Source organism: Quercus lobata, chromosome 3, assembly GCF_001633185.2.
Source record: "Quercus lobata isolate SW786 chromosome 3, ValleyOak3.0 Primary Assembly, whole genome shotgun sequence".
Lineage (NCBI taxonomy): Eukaryota > Viridiplantae > Streptophyta > Magnoliopsida > Fagales > Fagaceae > Quercus > Quercus lobata.
The window spans coordinates 53,159,708-53,183,554 of NC_044906.1; the positions used below are offsets into that span (position 1 = coordinate 53,159,708).

At 34.1% G+C, this 23,847-nt stretch overlaps 1 protein-coding gene, 2 long non-coding RNA genes, 1 other non-coding gene and 1 pseudogene across 4 annotated transcripts; 4 read left to right on the top strand and 1 right to left on the bottom strand.

Annotated features, from left to right (window-relative positions):
* Window positions 1–2,792: 2,792 nt before the first annotated feature.
* On the bottom strand, window positions 2,793–5,981 carry LOC115982211. Its single transcript, XR_004089552.1, has 3 exons — window positions 5,637–5,981; window positions 4,234–4,323; window positions 2,793–3,022 (listed from the first exon to the last, which is right to left on the bottom strand). It is a non-coding gene; the product is annotated as an uncharacterized LOC115982211 (long non-coding RNA).
* Window positions 5,982–7,492: 1,511 nt separating this feature from the next.
* LOC115982210 (nuclear poly(A) polymerase 1-like) lies at window positions 7,493–10,601 on the top strand. Its single transcript, XM_031104746.1, has one exon. The coding sequence runs from the start codon at window positions 8,230–8,232 to the stop codon at window positions 10,336–10,338; it is 2,109 nt and encodes a 702-aa protein (XP_030960606.1). The 5' UTR covers window positions 7,493–8,229; the 3' UTR covers window positions 10,339–10,601.
* Window positions 10,602–15,655: 5,054 nt separating this feature from the next.
* Window positions 15,656–21,480, top strand: LOC115982817. Its single transcript, XR_004089741.1, has 3 exons — window positions 15,656–15,905; window positions 19,949–20,076; window positions 20,772–21,480. It is a non-coding gene; the product is annotated as an uncharacterized LOC115982817 (long non-coding RNA).
* On the top strand, window positions 15,700–15,802 carry LOC115983084. Its single transcript, XR_004089885.1, has one exon. It is a non-coding gene; the product is annotated as a U6 spliceosomal RNA (small nuclear RNA).
* Window positions 19,547–19,655, top strand: LOC115983091 (annotated as a pseudogene).
* Window positions 21,481–23,847: the final 2,367 nt, after the last annotated feature.

The following is a 23,847-nucleotide window of genomic DNA, read 5'->3' on the forward strand; positions in this document are numbered from 1 at the left end:
CATTTTTTGGCTAAAATAGCTTACATGTTCTACTGGGTCCGACCGGCCATCATATAGGGAGAACGTAGGCTGATGGGATCGCCGAGGAAGAACTGCATCGTCTATATTCCTCGTAAAGGGTGATTTGGAAATTTGGCTCAAGGCTTTATTCATGGCATTGTTACCCAAGCCCATGCTAGGTGGACTCCTGCGCCTACGTCGATGGCGGTGCTCCTCCTCATAGGAGAAAGTCTCGCTTGGCGGAGTTCTCGATCTTCGCCTATAACTAGCTCCATCCGACTCCTCGGATGATGGTTCGGAGCAAGGTGGGGAGCGTTCCCGCCGGGCATGACGCAACTCTCTCTTCAAATCGGCAATCTCACGTTGCAGATTCCTGTCATGCTTTGCGTGGGAGACGTGACTCTTCCCACGAGAGTGACTTTTAGTGGTACAAGTTGTGCGTACACTCCCCTCACGACCTTCTCTCCGTTCGGGACTCCTATGGGGATCACCATGCTGGGAGCCCCTTGACTCTGCCTGGTGCGGGTTGGCATCCTCCTGATGCGGTCCCGCCGTGTAATGATGTGGACCTGCTTCCTCCATCATAAACGTTGCACCGGAAGTCTTCCAAGTTAATACAAGCTCTTCTCACAGACGGCGCCAATTGTAAGGACTTAATTTGTAACGACCACAAAATGATATTGGGTTCGCACGTAAAAAGGCCCGAACAATATAATTTCTAGAGCGTGGGTGTTCAAGAACTAGATTAACCTCTCTAGAAGTAAAAAGATTCAACCTCACGTTTATACATGGATCATAGCTGATATAACAATCGGTTCTTCTTTGAAATAGATACAGTTCTTTTGTTTTTCAAGTTTTCTTCCTGAGTCTTCTCTTTGTTTTTCTCTATGTTCCGATCCCCTTCCTGCATGCCCTCCTTTCATGTTATATACCGCCCTCTTTATTCCATCTTTACCACACACGTGTAGGTTGGGTTCAGGGGATCTCTTTCTGTCCCATCTAACACCTTCTAGAACTTCTTTCTAGTAGCTGTAAGGCTGCTTCATCACTGTTCAGGCATCACTTCCACATTAATGCGGCCAGAGAGTTGGTTGAGAGGCAATTAATGCGGAGACAGCTGTTACCGTAGATATTTGTTTGCCTTCTCTCTCTCCCACCTTTGGCCCCTTATCCCACCTTGAGTGGTGACGTAGCTCCGAGGTATGTTTGTAACCTGATGGCGTCCTGATCGTCCTCGGCCTCGTATTGCTGAGAAGGGTTTTGTCCTCGGACGAATACTGAACTCCCCTTTCATGATATTCCCTTTTCCCTTCGTTTGGTTACCCTTTTAATTTGATATAGGCCTCCTTAGGCAAGTTTGTCTCCTCGGATGGGCCACAGGCCCAATTAACTTGACTTTAATAGTTTTAGTGACTGACCGGCCCCCACATAAGTATTTTGACAAAATGATTAAAAAAATGGAATAAAATATTCCAACTAAAATATCCCTTCAATACATCATATCCCATACCACATTTATTTTATTCATAATTGTAACTACTAATAATTTAAATTTCTTTTAAAAAATTTCAAAGCTCTTCAACATCTAAACAATTAGAATATTACACCCATGATTTTTTTTTTTAAAAAAATATTATTAAAAAGCTGTCAACAAACACATAAGTGACATAACACATGCAATAGGATAGTTGTTGTTGATAACGTCGTCTTCATCATCATTGTTTTCATCATAATTAATTTATATAATTGGAATAAGATTCTTTGGTATCTATTTTTTGCTATTTTCAAAAAATATTCTTATTGCTTAGTTCAAATTGTTTTTCCAAAAAAATGGTTAAATTGAAATTTGATTTTTTTTTAAAGGTTAAGTAGTCAAATTGGGAAAAAAAACTCTTATGGTATGTTTGGATGACAAGATTTGGGCATTTGGATTTGAATTTAGGTGATTAGAATCCAAATAACTTGTTTGAGAAGTTTTAAAAAGGTCAAGGATTTGGATTTGACAAATCCACCAAGAATTTTAAACTTTTAAAATGCTTGGATTTAAAATCTCTTGATTTCAAATCTATTAATTTAAAATCCAAATCTATTAATCTTGTGTGTGGGTTCGGAGTTTCCGAGCTCCAGTTCGAGCTGGTGGTACCCATGGGCTTACCTAATTGTACTGTGGGGCGTGGGACAATGACTGCCACACGCGAGACTCTTTTTTTTTTTTTTTTTTTTTTCTCTCAAAAAAAAAAAAAAAAATCCAAATCCAAATCCAAGTTCCCAAACACAACCATAACTATACCTAACTCCATATTGCATGTTTTTACTTTTTATTGATATTAATAACTATCTAAACATTCAAAACCTTTTTACATTCTTACATTTACTATTTTGAACAAAAAGAGAATCTCACAATAGATTAAAAAAAAAAAAAAAATCTCTTTAAGCATTAAAATCTAAACATTCAACACATTTTCACATTCATACATTTACTTATTTTGAACAAAAAGAGTATCTCACAATATATATTTTTTTAAAATAAAAAAAATATCTTTAAGCATGCGCATAATGGACGTGTGAGGCTAGTTATTTTTATTATACCTATCTTATATCTATATTGTCACACCCCAAACCCAATACCCGGATTTGTGACAATGACCGACATGCTAATATCAAGCTTAAACCTGATATTAACAAGAACCAACTTAACTTTTTCCAAAACTTTTACAAAATCTTCCCTCTTTCTTTTCATTCTTGTTTCTTTACTTAAATGATCTAACTTTCCACTTGATATTCAGAGCATCTACATTGTACCTCAAAAATAACATAATCCATCAATTATTCAATATCCACACTTTCACATAATACATCTCTTAATACTTTAAGGTACACCACTTTCATTAGATCCTAAAATACACCATACTACAAATCTAAGCATGAAATTGCTAATTTAGGATTTATACACATAAAACTAAAACCAGCTCCTTTCAAAACTCAACTAAGGCTTCCTCTGCTCCAACATAAAACCTGTTGACTGAAAGAGTGGAAGGAGTGAGCTACATAGCTTAGTAAATGTAAGATATATGAGAATTTAATAAGGATGCATGTAAATCAGATCATTTCATTCTATGAATATTCGAATAGGAGAACAACTTTTCATGCATAGTATTTTATATTATTTATAATAATAACTTATACGCTTTTCATAGGAAAATAATTGTTCTCCTTTTCTTATCAGAATAATATTACCAAAACCTTTTGGATTTAATTTCTTTCATTTCTTACAAAGTCACCAAATGTAATATTGATTGTTTAAAATCAATATATATGCATTCTCATTACAAAATAATCATTTTAACTTAAATCAGATAATTGGTAACTCTATCTTAAACTAGAAGCATCTTAAAGAATAACAAAACCTTTCTTCCTAAACTTCTTCTTGTAAAATATTATAATTTTCGTAGTCATAAAACTTAACATTTCATAAAGAATAAATATCTTATAACCTTTTAATATAAACTTGTACTTTCATCATAAGCTTTATCTTTAAAGCGTAACAAAACTTCAGAAACTCTTATCTTTAAAAAACAGATTTTCTTTTCATCATAAACTTCTTTTCATGAGAGCTTTTAACTTTTCATAATGCATTTAAACAAAATCATTCTCTCATGATTAATAGCATAATATAACTGTTAATAAATAACTTATTGGTTAGTCCATATCTGATAAGTCTGTACTTATTTGGGAGGCTTTTAACACTACGGTGCTAGGCATCCAGCATTCCCCACAATGCCAGGTATTCCTGGGATCACATCATAATACATATCTTTCAACCATGGGGGTAGGTTGACTTCCTCCACAAGTTGACCTTAACCAACAAGGGCGGGTACAGCAGAGCCAGTCCCACTTAATGGCCAATCATATAATATTTTCCATGGAAAGCCAGTAATTAACCCTACTGACAGAGTTCAGATCACCAGAGGACATAACCCGAAAACCTTTCATACTTATACATCATATTGAAATTTCTTATTTTGCATAACATTTCATAATAATAGCATTTCTATTATTTTCTTTAAACATCATGTTCGTGGAAATTAGTAATGGCATCAATATGCTTAAATTATATACATAAGGTTTCGAAAGCTCATGAACATATTTTTGTTAGAATAATGATTATATGCCATATCTCTAATTAAAAACCTTTTAATGCATAATATACTTTAAAATAACCTCATGACTTACCAAATACCCATATAACTTATCCCTTACTTGAAAGCAGAGGAACCGAGAGTCTACAGTCAAAGGAGCTTAGACCTGGGGAACTGGTAACACCTAAACCAAATATCAAAGTTTATTACTTACTATTAATTATTCCTTATCATAAACTTACACATTCATCTCAAAGCCTATCTCTTAAAATCAAGGAAATCCTAATTCCACCTCAATGAGGTTCTCACAAACACAAAATACATTCATCAAACAACATGATGTACTAAATCATAGAAAAACCAACATTCTCACACTAATCTCATATCTTTAGAAGAGCCAACTTTATTTCAGAAGGTGCTTTGAGGTTAGGGTGATAATGAATGCATAAATATAAAATCCTTTAAGCATGGTTTAGAACCTCTCCTTTGAGTACTAATGCATTCTAAAGATAATGCATTCATATGGTAACATACAACACGTCGGACAAAACAGCTTCATAAATACAACTGTCGCGTGGTTAAGAACCTCTCCTTTGAGTACTAAACCTCAAATTAAGTTACAAAAAAAAAAAAAAAAATTAATCTATGATCTAGACATACCAAAAGATAAGCATAATAAATTATAGTTCAAATCATTCACCCTAACTTTAGAATTAAATCTTCAAAGTTAGACATGTCCCTTACTGTTCACTGTTTTATTCTAGCAGCATATGCCTCATTTGTAAAATACAAATGGGCCGTCCATTCACATCCAAATGTCATGAAATTTTACAAAACCACTCCCCTGTATGTCTAGTATATACCAGAAAATTTTCGGAGTCAAATCATAAAACTATGATTTACTAAAAATCGTACAATAAAGCATACTCAAATCTGTCCAGGCAGAATTTCATGCAACTTAGAAATTAAACCATTATTTTTATATTAATCCAAATTCTGTGAGACCACTTCCATAACAACCACATGTGTCTTAGATTCCATAGAAAATATCCCTAGCATCCAAATTCACTGTATACAATTTAATACATAATTTACCATGCATGAACACAGAATCTGTCACAGTGACAACTTTGTAACGTTTTCTCGTAAATTCACAAACAATTATCAAACGACGGTATTTTCATATGGAGATTTTTATACACTCATTAGATATGTTATAAAACACTTATACATAGTCATTTAACCATTTAGAGCAAAAATACACACAACAAAAATCCCAGCAGCAGCATAAAAAATACTCATCCTAACTTTTTCTTACTTCCTTAATCATATAAAATCATTAATTAGTAAAAACCCTAATCTACCTTCAACAAACCATCAAAACAATTTCAAAGCTTCTTAAAACACTATACATACATACATACATACATACATACATATATATATATATATATATATATATGGACAATAGACTAAAAGAATTACATATCCCCTTACCCTGGACATGGATTCTTGGAATGATAGAGCTAGAATCACTTTAGCTTCAAGTTGGGTACAAAAGCTTGAGAAGAATTGAAAGAAACATCTTTCCTTGCTGCTGGACCCATAGGTGTGAAAGAAAGAAAAGAGTTAAGAGCTTTTCCTTCTTTTGGTGTTGGACCTGTAAGAATGAAAGAGGGAGAGAGTTCTTGATTGTTTTAGTTGCTTTGAAAGAGTCAAATAAGAGATAAGATAGAGACTTATCTTTCTTTTGGTGTGTGTGAACCCGTGGACTCAAGAGAAAGACTCAAGGGAGCTTCCTAGCTCTTTCCTTAAGAAAAAAGGGTGCAAAGTGTGTTGAAATTTCTGATTTGCTTGGACCCGTGGAAAATGAGAAGAAGTGTGTTTCCTGGATGTTTGTCTTGAGAAAAGTCAAGGAAGAAATGAGGTAGAGCTTGGTGATTGCATGGCCAACCAAGTCTTGGTCTTTGGGTTTGTCAACATGCATGAAACTTTGGCATTATGTGTTGAATTCCCATTGGTTGCATGTGGGTGAAATTTCTACTATACTATCTCATGCACCATGCTTTGAAAGAGTCAAATAAGAGATAAGATGGAGACTTATCTTTCTTTTGGTGTGTGTGAACCCGTGGACTCAAGAGAAAGACTCAAGGGAGCTTCCTAGCTCTTTCCTTAAGAGAAAAGAGTGTAAAGTGTGTTGAAATTTCTGATTTGCTTGGACCCGTGGAAAATGAGAGGAAGTGTGTTTCTTGGATGTTTGTCTTGAGAAAAGTCAAGGAAGAAGTGAGGTAGAGCTTGGTGATTGCATGGCCAACCAAGTCTTGGTCTTTGGGTTTGTCAACATGCATGAAACTTTGGCATTATGTGTTGAATTCCCATTGGTTGCATGTGGGTGAAATTTCTACTATACCATCTCATGCACCATGCTTAATTAAAGCACCAACTATGTATCTAATAACTTAAACCACTTAATATAGTTTTGTACTTAGTATATATACATAATACAAATAGCCATTTAATTATTTATAATCTTTACAATTCTTATTTAATGACATTATAAAATAATATGTTTATTAAATACTCTTATATTAATTTTAGAAAGTAAGTGGCTTAAAAATAATAATTAACCACTTAAACACATAATTTAATTATAAAGTTGGGTCGGGTTGTTACATATATGAATTTGACATATACCAAGTTTAACCATAATATTTAAAGTCCAATGCTAATAATTTTTTTGTAAAGATTTTTTTGAGAGGTACAATAGAATTTCACAATCTGTGGTGTTTGCTCCATGATGATTGTTCTTCATTATCAAGCCAAGATACCAAGTAAATTTTTGGTGTAAGTGGGGTCGAATTCTAGATTTTTTATTTAATAAATTTTTTTTTTATCAATTAAGTTAAATAAAATACACATTATTGTAAAGACATTTGAAAGCACTTCTAATAAATTTATTAAAAATATAAATGTTTCACTTTACTACAATAAGTTCTTTAATTATACTCAATTATATCAATTTTGACTAAAATGAGCCACAAAAATTTCAATTCTTATTACCAAAGTTTTCCCCTCCCTTTTTTAATAAGTAAACATTTGATTTAAAATTATTATAATACTATAGATTAATAAATGAAGAAAGTATAAACCAATTTAATCGTCTAAAATTTTATTAAAAAAATTACTTAAATTATTAGAAATTATTAATTAATAATGGGAACGATTGTTATAATGGGTTTTCTAGGATTTAAAAAAAAAAAAAAAAAAATTATTTAACTCCACCGACCTTGATTTTTATTTTTTTAATTTGACGTGATAAAGAGGGATATTTCCACTTCCACCGACCTCAATCAAAATAAAAAGACTCCCAATACCCAACGGAGTTCCCATTTTCAGTTTTCAATTTTCAAATCTCTCTCTCTCTCTCTCTCTGTGAGTCTGAATTTGAGTCGAAGAAGAAGAAGAAAGATTTCTCTCTCTCTCTGCGTGAAAGAGCAACAATCGGCTGACGTCTCCATCTTCCTTGATCGCTTGGAGTTCTCGCTCCAACTCAAGCACAAACGGAAACCCTAGAATTCAATCGAAGCCGAACAAGAATTTCTGATCTCCAAGTTGTCACAGCGAAAGAGGGATTTTTGTTTGTTTGTTTGTCAATTAGGGTTTCCTTTCTTTGAGAGATCCAAAGCCCTTTCCTTGAGAGATCCAAAGCCCCAAAGGTGCTTGTAAATTGCTTACTATTACTATTAATCAAACCCCAATTTTGTATTTCTTGAAGCATACCCACTTTTAGGGTTTTCATTATACCTCTATATCTCTTTGTAATTTTTCTATCAATTTGACTACTGATAATAGTTGTACCCTTTTTATATGTATCTGGCTTTTTAATTTTGTCTGTAATTCTTGAATATACGCCAAGCGAATTGTATTATATTGTTGTGGCCACAGGGTTTTTTCATGAAATTAATGAATGTTGATTGAATTTTTCTGCCGATTGTTAAATTTTTTTCGATATTCAGTATTTTTTTCTTCTTCTTATTTCTTGTTTGGGTAAATTTTAGTTACTATAATATTGTAAAGAGAGACATTCATAATGGCAATGCTCAAATTGAATCAACTGCCACAACCGCCGCCTAGGATTGGAATGTGGGAACCGATTTCGACTGCTCAGCCTGCTGAATTGGATATGAGTAGGACCCGGGAATTACAGAAGTTTATGGAGGACGCAGGGTTATACGAGAGTGGTGAAGAATCTCTGAAAAGGCAGGAGGTGCTGGGGAGGTTGGACCAAATTGTGAAAGCATGGGTCAAAAAGGTTACTGAGGCTAAGGGGTATAATGAGGAGGTGGTGGAAGAGGCCAATGCTGTTATCTTTACATTTGGGTCTTATCGGTTGGGTGTGAACGGCCCTGGTGCAGATATTGACACGCTGTGTGTTGGGCCGAGGCATGTTACTCGCGAGGAAGATTTCTTTGGTGAGCTTCAGAGGATGCTGGCTGAGTTGCCTGAAGTACAAGAGTTGCATCCTGTCCCTGATGCTTATGTTCCTGTCATGAGGTTTAAGTTCGATGGGGTTTCCATTGATCTTCTTTATGCAAAGTTGGGGTTGTGGGTTATTCCTGATGATTTGGATCTTTCTGTGCCAACTTTGCTGCAAGATTTGGATGAGAAGAGTGTGCGTAGTCTTAATGGGTCTAGAGTTACTGATAAGATCTTGCATATGGTTCCTAATGTCCAGAATTTTCAGATGACATTAAGATGCATAAAATATTGGGCTAAACAGTGTGGCGTTTATTCGAATGTTGCAGGGTTTCTGGGTGGTATAAATTGGGCGATTCTGGTTGCTCGGATATGCCAGTTGTACCCAACTGCACTGCCTAGTTTGTTGGTTTCTCGGTTTTTCAAGCTGTATAGCCAATGGCGGTGGCCTAATCCTGTTTTGCTATGTCCCATTGAAGGAGGATCTTTGGTGCTTCCGTCTTGGGATCCTAGAAGAAATTTCAGAGACAGGAACGATTTAATGCCCATAATCACACCGGTATATCCTTGCATCAACTCCAGTTACAATGTGTCTTCAAGTACACTGTGTATTATGCAGCAAGAATTTCAGAGGGGAAACAATATTTGTGAGGCAATGGATGCAAGTGTGACTGGCTGGAATACTCTTTTTGAGCGTTTTCTTTTCTTTGAAGCATATAAGAACTATCTGCAGATTGATATTACTGCTCGGAAGGATGTTGATTTAATGAATTGGCAAGGATGGGTTGAATCTCGGCTTCGTTTGCTGACTTCAAAGATTGAGAAAGATACAAGAGGGATGCTACAGTGCCACCCACATCCTGGTGAATGTTTGGACAAATCCAAACGATTCCATCGTTGTTATTTTATGGGCTTGCAGCGGAAACCAGGGGTTTGTGCTCAGGAAGGTGGACCGTTTGATATAAGGTTTACTGTTGAGGAATTTAAGAACATGGCGGGGATGTACACCTATAAAAAGCCTGGGATGTGGATTGGCGTATGTCACATAAAACGCAATAATATTCCGCTGTTTGTCTTTCCTGGTGGAGTTAGGCCTGCTCGTCCAAAGAGAGAAGCCAGGGAAAATGGTGCTGCTGCTGAAGTTAACGAAGCTGGTGATGGAAAGAAGAGAAAAATAGATGAATCTATCACATGCCATAAGTTGAGAAAATTTGATTCTGTGGCAGGGACTAAGAATATACCTTTGGCAGTGGAGGCTAAATTAGAGGATAGTTCAATCACTGCAAGATGTCCTATTGAGGATTGTTCACAAAGTTGTCTAGGAAATGAAGGGTCTTTCAAATTTAGCCCACCAGTGGGAGCTTCATCTTCTGTCAGTGGTTCATCAAGCTCTACCGCAGATGTGATCCTTGTTTCTGATATTGTTCCTGCTCCATCTGTGTGCCAGCAAGGTTCTTCTGAAGAACATGACAGATTTCAAGATGATGCACGATCAATGGGTGAAGTCCAAAAAAATTTTGGTGAAGGAACAAGGGTCGAGAGTGAAGGGGTACGGCAAGGAGTGGCTACAGGGAGAGATTGCTCTACTATCTTCAGGAATGATGCAGGGGTAGAGGAACTTGAGCCTACTGCACCATCCTCTAATGTAGTACCTGCTTCATACGGTGCCCAGAAGCCACTTATCAAGTTTAATTTTACTTCTCTGGTTAGAGCAAACAGCTAGAGCAATACACTAAAATTAACTTGTCTTGAAAGTTTTTTTCAAGGAATGAATTCTTTATAGAGTTTCAGACCTCATCCTTTTTTTTTTTCCCTCCATTGATGACATCTGCAAAGATGGGCTTTGTATTTTTTCTTATTTTTTGGAGGTGGCCTGGTTGCTATAGTAGAAGTTTGCAGTTTACAACACAGGCTTCTTTCCTTTACAGACCTCTTGTATTGAAATTAATTTTTAGTGAATGAATTCAGTTTTAGAGATTCTGACTCCTCTCTCTCTTTCTCTCTCTCTCTCTCTCAACATGTGCTGTTTCTTTCCCTCCCTTCGATATATACATTTGTTGAGGTGGAAGTTGTTGGTGATAATAATGGTGATTGTGTTTTGTAATAGATCTGCTTCAATTTGGCTATTGAGAGTATTAATAATTGAATTTGGACAATTGAAAGCTGGTTACTTATTGAATTCTCAATTCTGCGATTTCATTCTTGAGAAATGTTTTCATGAAGCTTCTTGAACGTTAATTCTGAATGTACACAGAATCAAATTGGTTTGCATGGCAATTAGGTGATCTGTGTACGTTTAGAAAAAATCTACTCTTGTGCATTTTTTGCCCAGTTGTCTTAACTTGGATTACTTATAGATATTTCCCCAATCTGCTTTACATAAATTGCATACCAAACACCAGAAAACATTCTCAAGCGCATTTTCAAGGTCGTTACCAAACACTGGAAAATAAGACAGTTTTCTAGAAAATGCTTTTTGGAAAATGAACCATTTTCCAGAAAATGTTAATACTGAAACAAACAGAGCGTAAGAAAATGAATTGAATGGTATGGAAAATTGAAAATTGAATACAAGTAAAGCATACTATTTTTTTCTGGAATTTCATAATCAATGGGAATTGGAAACTACTTTCAAATCCTGTTAGTCTGGTCCTTTATAGTTAACAAGATGTGGCGGTAGGTTATCTTCTATTTTCCTCCTTTTTCTGGCAAATGGGGAAAAACTATAGTGTCAGCCATGAGGGTGTTCAAGAACTAGTGTGAAGCCGCTTGTTGCGTGTGATAATTTTTTTAGGTGGTCTCATTAAAGTTATTTTTTGCAATTTGGACTAATTTAATAAATAATAATGTATTTTATAATCCATATTTTCATTTATTATAGGAATAATAACAAATATAATATAAATAATTTATGTCGTACCAAAATGAAAACAATACAATTTTTTTTTCAAGAATTCAAAAGGCATGTTATCAAAAATACTACAATCCAAGGAAAACTAGGTGCACAACCTTCCCATTTTTTTTCTCATTAGATTTCATTTGAACCATTTAGTTCTGTTGTGTCGTAATAGAGGCACGAAAGTCTTTTTAAATGCAATAAACTCAAAGTGGACTAATTCATTAATTGAATTCAAATGGGCCCTTTAAACTAAACGGTAGAGTCACGCTCTTTAAACTAAGAATAAAGGCATAAGTCATTGGTTAAAATTCGAGATAGGGCTTTTCTATTTTCCACGAAACTCCTGTCTTAGACTTCATTTTTCAGCAGAGAATATAGATATGAAAAAAAAAAGGTAACCCCTTGGCCTTAATTTTTTAGTAAAAGTTTAAAACTAATTTTTTCTGCACTACCATCCAAAACACCAAAAAATGTATCTAAAAAATTTAATAAAACTTAACAAAACTACAATTAAAAAAAAAAAAAAAAAGAAAGGGAAAAAAAACCCCACACCAAAGTCAAACTCATTCTCCCAAATAAATAGAACATGTTAGATGTGATGTGATCAAGCCAAATATCTAATGCATAATCAAATTCAAAATTTTCAATAAGGCTTTGAAATCACACAATAGAAATATGTGGTTGTTCCCGAGCGAAAATGCTGGTAGTAACTTTATACATGATGATTGTAACTCTTTTTTCCTTAACAATATATAAATAAATAAAAAATCAAGAGTACAATTCCAAAGGGAAAAAATTGAGAATTTTTTTTTTGAAAAAAGAAGATTTAAAAAAGAAAAGAAAAAGTATTGTGTAAATACTATCATAATCTAATCTAACATTTAATCCAACATTTGAATAATAAATAGATAAATAAATAATTTTAACCAAAATATTAAATTTGTTTTCTTAAAAATATTAGAGAATACACTAATAATATAAGGAAGAGGAAGAGCAATATAAAATATTCGTAAACACTTAAAACAATTACTCAAGCATCTTGAAACATCATATAACAAAGACGTAATAATTTGCTGCTAATTTGTTAAACAAAATATTTACAAATAGTGAAAGAAAATTGTAAAGACCTTCTTTTTCAACTGTACAAACTGTTCTTCATTATATTGTCCACACCATCCTATTGTTTTCCAAATAAACTAAAATTTGACAACAATACAAAATTTGACATATTATAATATGATTTTTTTCCCAAATCGAGTCAACAAAAACACAATTGATTAAGAGCATTTAGTATTGTAAATAAAATAATAATAAAAATACTTATATCAAGGAACACATGTGAATTTGTCAATAATAGGATAATAGAGGTACAAACTTGATCTAGTAGGAGATCTATAACACACTTGATTCAGACCCCTCTTGTGGGGCAATTGTTAGGTTTTATCTTTTCAACAATCAGTGATTAAGTAAGACTTGTAAATGCCTTTTTAAAGACCATTTTTAAAAAAATGATTTTTTATTCTTCATTAATTTTAATTTTCAGTTATAAACATAAATTAAAGTAGATGAAATGTAAATGCGAAATTATATGTAAAGTTAAAACTGCCTAAGATGAATTTGTAAAGTCAATATATTTATATATTTAATATTATAAAAAAATTAAAGGTAAAAAATGAATAAGAAATAGAATAATGATGTCACCAATAACGTGGCAGATGAGGTGACTCAATTGGAGTATAGTAACTGTAAGGACTGAAATTGTATTGGTCCCAAAACCGGATTGGGCTCAAACGCTAACGGCCCATACAATAAATTTGTAGAGCGTGGATAGAAGAACTAGATTTATCCCAAAAGAAAAACGATCATACTTAACGATTCAAGACGGTTTGACACAAATGAGATTAGCAAATTTATCCTCGAAACAAACTAAGTTATTTGTTTCATATGGTTTTCTTCAAGACAGAAGTTGTACAAGAGTTCCAATCTCCCCTCTCAGTGCATTCTTTTGGGTTATATATTGCAATCTTGGTACCATCCTTACCACACACGTGTAGGTTAGATTCGGGGGACTCCTTCCTGTCTCATCTAGCACCTCCTAGAACTATCAACCAGTAACTGTAAGGCTGCTTGATCACTGTTCAGGCATCATTTCCATATTAATGCGGCTAGAGAGTTGGTTGAAAGACATTTAATGCGGAGGTAGTAGTTTTTGAAGATATTTGTTTACCTTTCTTTTCTTATCCTTGGTCCAATGTCCCATCCTTAGTTGTGGTGTAACTCTGAAGTAAGTCTGTGATGATATGGCACTCAGATTTACCTCGGACACACGTTGTCGAGAAGGCTTTTGTCCTCAGACACTTATTGAACCCATCTCACATTGTCTCTACTTCTCTCTTAACTTTATTCTCCTCATAGCCTTATTTAGGCCTCTTCGGATGGTCTAATGTCCTCGGATAGGGTCATAGGCCCAGTTAATACTGCTTTTAACAATACTTCCTAATTAACTGGCCCCCACAGTAGCAATAAATGTTACACTTCATTTTTTAAATATATATAAATTTGGTTAAAAATAATCGAATACAAGTGATTTATGTAGAAGTAATTGTCCAATAATAAGTTACTTCAATAGAATATGTCAAAAATTTTCATGGTTTAGAAACTGGACTAGACTGATCGATTGAACTGTTTTAACTAGGAATCGGAAACAAAACTGGTCTGGTAAAAACCGATAGTTCAACTGTGAAAACTACATGTTCAATCGGTAAAAATTGAGAACTGGACCCATTTTCAGTTCTTTGAACGTTCAGTTTTTTAAAATCATAGAAATTGTGTTTTTAGACTTTTTGATATATACTATACACTGAATTTCTACTCTTATATGATGTAGAACAGACCGCCATGGCCTTCCCAGACTTTCACGCGTGCTTGAAATCATCATGCAAGGCAAAAATGTACTAATAGAAATCATGGGTTTCAGAGTTAGAATTGCATGAAATTTGGCAGGGTTAAGTGAAATGGCCTTCTGGTAATAATTATGGCTTTGCCATAAGGTACCCCTTAGAAATGGCAAATTCCTTCATTTAGGCTCGAAAATTGCAATTTTGCTGTTTATAGTAACTTTTGTTTACTTAATAACTTTTTTGCTCAAAATTTAGAATAAGGTCTTGCTTGTTTTGAGACGATCCTTAAGGTCAATAGTTTATGATTTTACATTTAACTCAAATTTGCCATTTTTGGTAAATTTCGGTATTTTGTTACCTAATCGCGTAATTAGTGTGAATTAGGGTTTTAGACGTATTTATATGTTTTGTAGCTGTCAGAGGCAGATCAGATTATTATCAATAAAATGACAGAGTTTTTCTCTAGTGGATTCCAGTTTATCTTCTTGTGGATTTAAGGAACCCCTCGTGGACTCAAGGTTTACAACCTAGGAACTAACAATTTAATTTATGTCCATCAAAGAGAGCATCATGTGTGCTTTCTTCAGATTTCTGCAACATCATTATGAGTGCCTAAAATCACGTACAATGTATCCTTAGATCCTAGTTGCCAACCACTAGATAATTACTCTTGTTTCAAGTGTTGGTTTTGTATTTTTCATTAAAGAGAGTCTATAAACACAAAAAAATTTCACATTCACTTATATGACAAATGGATAATAGTAAGTAAAAAAGTGATGTCAGTAGTAAATTTAAATAAGAACTAATAAAATCTTGCAAACTCAATTATTGCAAAAAATATTATGATTTTATTAGTGTATATAGCATTGCTCTTCAATAAAATAACATTAGTATACAACCATAATTTACTTAAAGAATAATTCTAACGACACATTTAATTACACGTTTAATTTCATAATTTACTGACTCATGCAACTTTGAGTGTTGGTCATTTTCTACTCAAATATACCTATTACTTTTCGTCGACCACACGTAATTACACAAGTGAAGCAAGTTATGGAAATTGGGCGTGCCCATGCATGTATCCCATTACTTAAAGAAAAAAAAAAAAAAAAAACTCAACATCCTAGAGGCTAGAATAGTTACTACGATGCCAGGCTGACACGTGTGAAAAATTGTCTAGTTACACGAAGCTAGGCCTTCTAGTTAGGAACCAACTGATCCCACATCGTCTAGTTACACGAAGCTATCTAAGTTTATAAGCAGGAGCGAGAGTACTAGGCTTGTCCCTTCGGGGACATCCGATAAAATTGGAACGATACAGAGAAGATTAGCATGGCCCCTGCGCAAGGATGACACGCATAAATCGAGAAATGGTCCAAATTTTTTTCTTTACCCAAAATTTCCCAAACCCATTTGTGAATTCTTCCATGGCTTCGTTCTTTTACACTTTCTCCATCTTCACATACGTTTTGGAGTCTTTCTCAACAGGTAAGCCCACACTTTTGGATCATTTTCGAGGGTTTCTTTTCTCTTCGCCTCTATTTGATATCAGTGCATATTGATATTTAGGGAAATTTTGAATCTTTGATAGTTTTGGTGGTTGACTTGGAATTATCATAATCATATCCCAGATTTTCATTGAATTACATTCGCTTCGTTAGAGCTTATTTTCACTGGTGTAATAAAGTTTGGTTGTTAGAATGCATAATATTCTCTAAATTTAAAAACATGGGTATTGTGTAATGCTGAATGGTTGCCAAGATTGTCTCAATTGCTGCTTTGCCTTCAGAAACTGAGTAATGTTTGGAGTTTATGCATTTCACTACCCCTGTGAGTTGTGACACAACATTCCTGGTGTGGAGATTGCATATGACTTGGCTCCCCATTTAGTAAATTTCACTTGCTGGAGTTTTTGAGAAATGCAAGTCCCACCTCAAATCCACTGTTCACTTACAGACAGGTAGCCTGCATTTGAAATGGCAAATTTTAGTTTTCAATGGCCAGCTAAGATTTTAAATGAATTTTTCAGCTTCCTAAACATCTGTTTGGTAAGTTGTTGTTTGATGGCATTTTCATACTTTAGGTAGTCAATGTGTCAGTCTAAGCTCCGCAGTCTGCACAAATCGAGAAATGGTCCAAATTTTTTTCTTTCCCTAATCCTTGGGTAAATTCTGCTTCACTGTCTTCTTCGTTCTTTTTGCACTTTCTGCTTCTTTACATGCGTTTTGGAGTCTTGCTCAACAGGTTAGCCGAGACTTCTGCTCATAATTCTTTTAGAGAGAGTTTGAATCTTTGATAGTCGTTATACTTCAATATTAAAGCTTTAAAATAGAAATTTTTTTTAGAACTGTTGAAGCTTATTAATATTTCACACCTTCTGGATTTGCTATAGTTTTGGTGGTTGACTTAGATATTACCACAATTATATTCCAGATTTTCGTTGAATTACATTTGCTGAGTTAGAGCTTCTCTTCACTGTTGTAATAAAGTTGGCTGTTAAATCTCATAAAATGATAAAATTCTTTAAATTTAGAACATTGGTAAAGCTGCAAATGTTAAACTACAAAAATTTTATCTAATTATTGTGTAATCATGACATGAGAGCAAAAATAAAACCCCAATTTGCATTTTTGGCCTAAGTACAGAAACAGAGGGAATGATGACATTATTGATCATTGGCCCGTAAAACACATGATCACTTCTCTGGCTTTCATTGAAATTTGAAATTAAGCAAACTGAAGGATGGAGTTACTCTGCCTTGAATGTCATAGAGTGACCATAGGCTAAGCCATTGCCATAGCTTGTCATTGTCCAATGCTGGATGGTTGTCATTGCTTGGGTCCACACTGTGAAATTTCCAAAATACAAAGCCATTAGTGCCCCCCCCACTAGGAACTCGAGAGTCCAGGGTATAGGTTAAACCCTTTGTGAGAATTGGGGTTGTTTAGGATGCCAAAGTGAGCACCCAAGATAGTCTCAACTGTTGCTTTGCCTTCAAAAACTTACTAATGTTTGGAGTTTATGCATTTCACTACCCCTGTGACAGAACATAGCAATATTTAGTATTAAGTGACCACCTAAGGTTAATATAAACTTTTATGTTATCTAAACATCCGTTTGGGATGTTCTAGTTGATGGTGTTTTCATAGGTAGTCAATGTCAATCTAAGCTCTTCACAATTCATTGGTGCCACTGGTGCTGCAGGTGGTTTTAGTGTGTGAGCTCCATTTGGGCATAGATATAAGTTTCATAGGTACAATCGAACTCTCTTGGCTAGAAGTTTCATATGTACAATTGCTTGTTCTTACTATCACGCTCTACTTTAGTCGGTTGTTTTTGTAGCTGAAGTGGTGCATTCATTTTAAGAAGCTACTGAAGAAATATTTTGACAAAGCTGAGGACATCAATTAGGCAAAATTTGTCAACAACTTGAAGATAAAAAAGGAAAAAGAAAAAAGAAAAAGAAGTTAATTTGGTCATAACTTGGAGTGGATTTGCTTGTAAATGTTCATTATGTTGATGATATTGATGAAGGTGTGATGTGCCATATTTCCTCAGATAATTTAAGATTATGATTTTCTTTTTGAATGAGGAAGAAAATATGATGATAGTTTTTTTTACATATATGAATGCAGAAAGAAAATATAAGATCCCTTGCCATCCTGTAGATAGAGCAACCTTTCCAGAGTTTTAGCGATTTGGCGAGGAATTTATCCACCGCAGGTTTGTTCAATACTGTGGAATTAGTCTCTCTTGATATGGTTCAAATTTCAGTTAAAATGAGCCCCTTCCATCCCAGCTCGTAAAGTAGTTGCACATTACCTTCCCCTGATGTCCTTAAAAGGAGAAAACCTCAGATTCTTAAGATGTTGAAGCATTTTCAGCAGTAAGATTATTGGAAATTTGGAACAATTTTCACCCCCTGGAGCAAGGTTGAACTTAATTATGTAAGGTTATGGTCCATGTAATTCCTGTTGGCTTTGTAAATCTGGTTGATTTTGCCACCATTTCCTACTTTGTGGCATTGCCATTTCTTAACAATGAAGTGTTGGAATCTACAGCTGTGTGCCAATGAGCACTGGTTATGGTTTTTATTTGTTCTGAAGCAAGAATGAAATGATGATTTTTGCAGCCATATTTGTGGGAGAAAATTCAAAGTCTGGATTATCAAATAGATAGTTGAAGAAAAATTGTGATTTTGTATTTAACTTCTCTTAATCCTAGATAGAATTCACTTGTGAAGTTGAAGGAAGATGTAGGTTAAAAATATTTGCTTATGGGTGGCTTTGCTATGAAAGAGGAATGGATACTAACGGGTGATCAATATAGTTGAGGAGATTAGGAGGTTGAGAAAGGATCAGAGTGGTTCGTTTCAACTTTCAAATGGGTTTGTAGGGGAAAGCCTCTTGAGTTGGGTATGTGGGCTCTGCGTATGGGGTTTGAGGGGTTTCTGAGCTCAATTGCTTAGCCTTTTGTTACGGTAGATGCTTTTAGGCAGGACTGTTCGTATCATTCTTTTGTAATTATCTTGGTTTATGTTCGGTAATTTTTTTTCTGTTTGGGGAAAAAAGAGGAAAAAAGAAATGGATATCGTAGATTAGAATGGAGGAAAAGCCTAAGTTTTGGGTTGCTCTAAGCCATTTGAAACGAATATTGTGCCTCCAATAATGATGTGAAATTCAATAATTTGGATCTCCTCCAAAACTAATTTTGAGGCATTACATATTTCCCTACGGTAATCACGAGCAATATGTATTCTTATTCATGGGAGATAGATAAATAGTGGAGAGGTGGAGGTGGGTTGGAATTACATATATGGGGGAATCACAAAAGAAGATATTATTATTGAATTATCACTTGATTGGTTGAATCTCATGTGAACTCTTAATCCTATATATTAACCAAAGAACTCTTAAATGGTCTAGGGACGACTTTTGCCACAATTTTGTTGATAGTGAAAAAAGAAAAAGGAAAGATAGGTCTATGTAATAACAATTGTCCACCACTCATGGCAAATCACTCTTAACTAATTGTGGAAAAAATGTGACAAATTTTGTGTCCCATTTATTTATATAAACATTGCTCCAAATAATAGTCATGATTTCCCAGGCTCCATCCGCCAATCTTAAGTGCTGGCTTTGTGTTTTCAATGAAATTGGAACAATACAGAGAAGATTAACATTGCCACTCCTCAAGGATGACACATTAAAAATATGATCACTGGATCTGCCATGTTATGAGTGATTTGGTTCTCATTGAGGCTAACCAAACTGATTGGAGTCACACTTGAGTCTGCCATGAATGTTATGGGTAGTTTTAGTGTGTGAACTCCATTTGGGAATCGATATAAGTTTACAGTTTAAAGTTCAAATCAACTCAATCGTCTATAGGCTAGAAGTTTGTTAGGTATGAGTGCTATTCCTGACTATCATGCTATAAGACCCTTTTTTTTTTTTTGGGGTGTGTGTGTGTGTGTGTGCCTGTTTGGATTAGTCATGCTTCAAGAATTGGCTTTATTCTGTTTTGGATAGGCCTTTTAAGGAGAAGTATGGAATGCCAACAGGCGCCTTCTAATCAATTGATTCTCTAGCCAGGGTGGTGCAAACATTTTAAGATGCTGGTGCAGAGTTATATTGACAAAGCCGAGGAAATCAATTAGGTAAATTTTGTTCAACAACTTTATAGAAAAATAGAAAAGGAACAACTGAATAGATAGACTAAACCAAAGTTCAGCCACACAATACTGTGTAGTTTGATTGAAATGTGGAAGTAGATTTTCTTGCCGAGGTTCATGATGCTGAATATACTCATGAAAAAAAGAGAGCCTCTCAATTTGCTTTGAAATGGAGAGAGTTCATTTTATGGGAATGATTTAGTAGTTAACAAATCTAAAGGTAAGTAATAGTGTCACATCATTTTGTAATCAGTAAATCAGTTTAGCATTCCTTATTTGGTGGAATGAAATTTTAAATTAAAAAAATGTTACGTCTATAACATTTTCACAATACCACTGCACACTTTTGGTGCGGTGGTCATTTCACAAGTATAAGTGCTTGTGGAGTGTAAGGGGCAAGGGTTGAGATTCAAGTCTCAAGGGGTGAGCTTCACACACATATACATTTATATTAGATTAGACTAGAATTTTTATCTTATATTAAAAAAAAAAAAAAAAATTCACAATAAATCTTAGATAGTAAGTTATTACTAGTTCTAATTTAAACATACTACTAAAATTAATTTTTTGTCTACCAATAACAACCTGCAATTTATGATTTGTTGTGAAAATATTGTGGATATAACATTTTTTTATAAATTATGTGGCACTCATGTACACTCATAGATTTACTAAATCAGAACCATGAAGCAAGGCAAATAAAGAGAATCCTGATATGCTGATGAAGGTGTGGTGTGCCTAATTTCCTTAGGTTACGATTTGATTTTCTTTTAAGAGGAAGAAAAAACTATGACAGTTGCTCACTTATAGGAATGCAGAATGATAAAAAATTATGACAGTTTCCAGTGTGATTCCTCCATGTGATGAATAACTGTTAACAGTCCAGATCAAATCCTACAGTCAATAAATATATCCATCCAACATACGCACACACATCATTGTGTAATTAGTCTCTCTAGCTATGAGGGGTTGGGACCTAAAGCTGTGTAGTGTGCCACTAAATGACCCACTGGGAATAGTTCTGGATTTATACATATAAACATTGCTTTAATGTAAAGGATTTGGTGCTTTGTTTATGTTAATTCTTTGTTTTTGGCAGTGGTTGTTGGTGTTTCTATACTCTCTTTTGTTTTACAGGAACACAGTAGCTTAGTTATGATGGCTGGTTGGTTTCTCCCACCACCGTGGTAGAACATAGCAAAAGATGTTCTTCCAGTTGCGTAGAAATCTTGAATGAGGAATTTATTTGGAGGGAAAGAATTTATCCTCACCTATCCATCAGGTCATGTGAATATGTGACCAAGTCCAAGTCTGAACGTACCATTTTTTTTTTTTTTTTTTTTCAGTCTTCCATTTGTATTTTTTTTTCCTTTTATATATATTGTTATACTGACACGACAAATTTCACAATATTTTCACAATTATTGAGGTGTCAATTTCTTATAAGTCAAAATAAAATATGAAATTGTGACTAACCACAACTGAAAATAAATGTTTTGTGAAAATGTTGTGACACTTGTTGGGTAAATGTGTAAAAATTACGGTACTTTTGGTTTGTTCAATATATATTGTTCATCGCTTTTTATTTTTTTATTTATTTTTTTTCCAGTCATCGATTTGTGCTCTTTTTTTCTATATATAAAAAGAGCAAATAGGCTCATGAATAGTGTTATGAAGTATGAACAATATTTTTGGTTTAGTGACTTGCCTTTTTCCTTCTTTTTTTTCCTTCAAGTTCACCAACTTGGTTTGAGCTTGTTTTTTTTTTTTTTTTAAAGGATCTTTATATGTTTACTTTTTACTTGTAATATAAGCTTACATTGTATACACACAAAAAGTAGCAAATACTATATACATTTGTAAAAAAAAAAATTGTACAAATTTTGCAAATGTGTACAACATTTACCAATTTTCATGTGTTTATAATATAAATTTACATTGTAAGTGCAATGTATATTTCTATATATATATATATTATAAAAAGAGTAAATGAGAAAAGTTATAGTAATTTCACTACAGTAGTTTTGGTTTGTTTAACTTTCACTGCTTTGCTGGCATTTATTTTATTTTATTTTATTTTTGTGAATGCATAAAATTGTAGTATATTTGCTATATTATTTTTGGTTTGTCTACAATAATTTTCACAACACTTTCATAACAAATCAAATATGGCCTTTATAACCTTCATTAATGGAGGATAATGGTTAGCTGACCGTTTTCCGGTTACCACATATTTAGAGCATGTATTGATTGTCGTCATTCATCATCTATTCAATATGGATGACTGTTACTTACATATCCGTCTTGCTAGCAGTACAAGGTTGTCTATTAAGGTGGATGACCTTATCAAAATTTTCGTACCCATCAGGAGGAATTTCCTCTAATCTATTAACTACATGGCAACTCAAGTGAATATATATGTGTACTTTTAGCTATATGTGTGAATGATTTTATAAATTGCCACATAATGTAATATGGGTGCCTCCTCCAAATAAGCCCAGGAAAACCAAACCAGTAAAAGACCTAGGAAGGATTTAACTTAGCTTTCCTCAAGGTAAACCGAATCCACTATGAAAGAATTGAAGTTTACATAATAGTGACTTAGACCACTAACATCCTATTGCTACATCGAGTAGGAAACTTACTACCACGACCATATGACAGCTCTAAGTCCACAAACTACTTCTTTCTTGGATTCCCAGCAAGCACAAGCACTCCAGCTTGTAAATCTTTGAGCTCTAGAATTTGCTACTGAATTGATTACCAAGCTCTCGATATCAATTTTGAGATTGGAAACCCTAAGTGTATGTGAAGGCAAACAACTCTAGATTTCACAAAAGTTTCACACACACAGCATAAAGAGCAACCTTAGAGAGTTTTTGGGTACAAAACCTTAGATCTACAAAAGAGGCACAAGATGCACTCTAATCTCTCTAAAAACTAATAAAAACGTCCTTAGGGTTTCCTTTATATATAGGAGTGTTTTACTTGAAACCCAATACGTTTAAGTAGAGTTTGGGTTGAATTGGAATTCTGCAGAAAAATAAATCTGCACGTGGTTCAATCGATCGAGTCTAATTTTCGATCGATCGAACCTTGCAGATTTAGTCTAGTAAATTCTGCAATCACTCAATTCCAATTTTACAAATAAACATACTTTGAACAAGCTTAAACCTAAACTCTATGTTTTGATCATGGTTTGCTAATATAATACAAATTGAAGTTTTAATACATTAGTTCTTAAAGTCTTAGAACCTAACACTTTTGAAAAACTGTCACTATTTGCCTTTAAAAATTGAAAGCACGCGCTTTTTGTGGGTAAGCTTCTCGTGAAGTTACTCGCAAAAATGCCACTGAAGCATATAAACTGTTTCGTGGGTAGCTGTTTCTCGCGAGATAGTCGCGAAAGTCTTTGTATGAATTTTAGTGTTTTCTTATTTTTGCCATCCTCATTTTCGTGGGAATAGCTAACTTGCGACTTACTTGCGAAAATGCCTCTAAAAGAGTTTTTCGATAAAAACAAGAAATTGACATTTTGAACAAAAACTCTAAACACACAAAAGTATAAAAACATTTTCAAAAACATATAAAATACTCAAAATCTTTTCGGGTTTGATCAACAAGCAATTGAGTATACACATCACATTTGAACACGTACAATTATACAAATGGAATAAGCATTCATTGAATATTAGACTAGTGTGTTGTGTGTGTGCATCAAGTACGAACTAGTCTATACTCTAGTATGAAGCTTCA

What these genes read in the sequence shown, in the direction of transcription:
- LOC115982210 (XM_031104746.1), top strand. Translation starts at nt 8,230, where the DNA reads ATGGCAATGCTCAAATTGAATCAACTGCCACAACCGCCGCCTAGGATT.